Source organism: Musa acuminata, chromosome BXJ3-9 (genome assembly GCF_036884655.1).
Source record: "Musa acuminata AAA Group cultivar baxijiao chromosome BXJ3-9, Cavendish_Baxijiao_AAA, whole genome shotgun sequence".
NCBI lineage: Eukaryota > Viridiplantae > Streptophyta > Magnoliopsida > Zingiberales > Musaceae > Musa > Musa acuminata.
This window is the reverse complement of record NC_088357.1, coordinates 37,748,131-37,749,151: the sequence shown is the minus strand read 5'-3', so window position 1 is coordinate 37,749,151 and position 1,021 is coordinate 37,748,131. Positions and strand designations below refer to the sequence as shown.

At 45.6% G+C, this 1,021-nt stretch overlaps 1 protein-coding gene across 1 annotated transcript; it reads left to right on the top strand.

Moving 5' to 3' along the window:
* The first annotated feature begins 224 nt into the window (after positions 1–224).
* On the top strand, positions 225–802 carry LOC135649059 (flavone O-methyltransferase 1-like). The gene is made up of 2 exons (XM_065167157.1): positions 225–404; positions 449–802. Exons 1-2 carry the CDS (start codon positions 225–227, stop codon positions 800–802), a joined length of 534 nt encoding a protein of 177 aa, XP_065023229.1.
* Positions 803–1,021: the final 219 nt, after the last annotated feature.

Sequence of the window (1,021 nt, the reverse complement as noted above, 5' to 3'; positions counted from 1 at the left end):
TCAACCCGTCTTCCTCAGTATCTCATAGTACACCACCATCACTTATTCTGCAAACTAGCCGGCTAGCACGTAGTATGGCATCCACTAACATCCAGTAGTTGACACTCGAGGAGGAGGCAGGCACGTGTGCCTTACAGCTAGGGAGCACCTATGTCCTCCCCTTCACCCTTGAGGCCGCTATCAAGCTGCGGCTACTCGACATCATCGTGGCCGGTCCGGGCGCCATGTTGAGCCAGGTTGACATCGCTGCCCAGCTGTCGACCGAGAACCCGCAGGCGGCCACCATGGTGGACCGAATGCTCCGCTTGCTCGCCACCAACAGTGTCATCAGCTGCACCATCCAAAACATAGCCGATCGCTGCCCATCGAGGAAGTACGTACAAATCCCTATGAAGGCTGCCTACGTGATGTTGCTGTTTGATTACATGAGTTCTGATCCATGGTTCAGCAAGGTGTTCAACGAATGACGGTTCACACCAACAAGAATCTACTCCGTGTCTACAGTGGCTTCAACGACATGGAGGTGCTTGTCGATGTCAACGGCATTGATGGCACATCCCTCCAAATGATCACCTCCAAGCACCCGCACATCAAGGGCATCAATTATAACCTCCCTCATATTATCTCCGGTGCTCAACCCATGCCAGGTCTGCCAGGAACATATTCTTTGACCATAAACAGCAACCTAGCTAGCAAGAAGTATTATCTTATACGTTCATGGCATGGTTTGGTCGCAGGAGTTGAGCACATCAGCAGAGACATGTTTGAGGCTATTCCGAGCAGAGATCCTCATGTCTTCTAATCACTGGACGCCCCACACTCATTGACATTATAAACTGGAAAGTATAATGCAATCTTTTTTACTCCTTTTCTTGATCTTCTTATATTATTAATAATTATATGATTCAATAAAAAATAATTAATCATTAATAACTAATACATGTGTGAATTAGTACTTTCATAAAAAAAATATCGATTTAAAAATTTCATTCGATAAAATCTGTATTGGCAAATGTTTAAC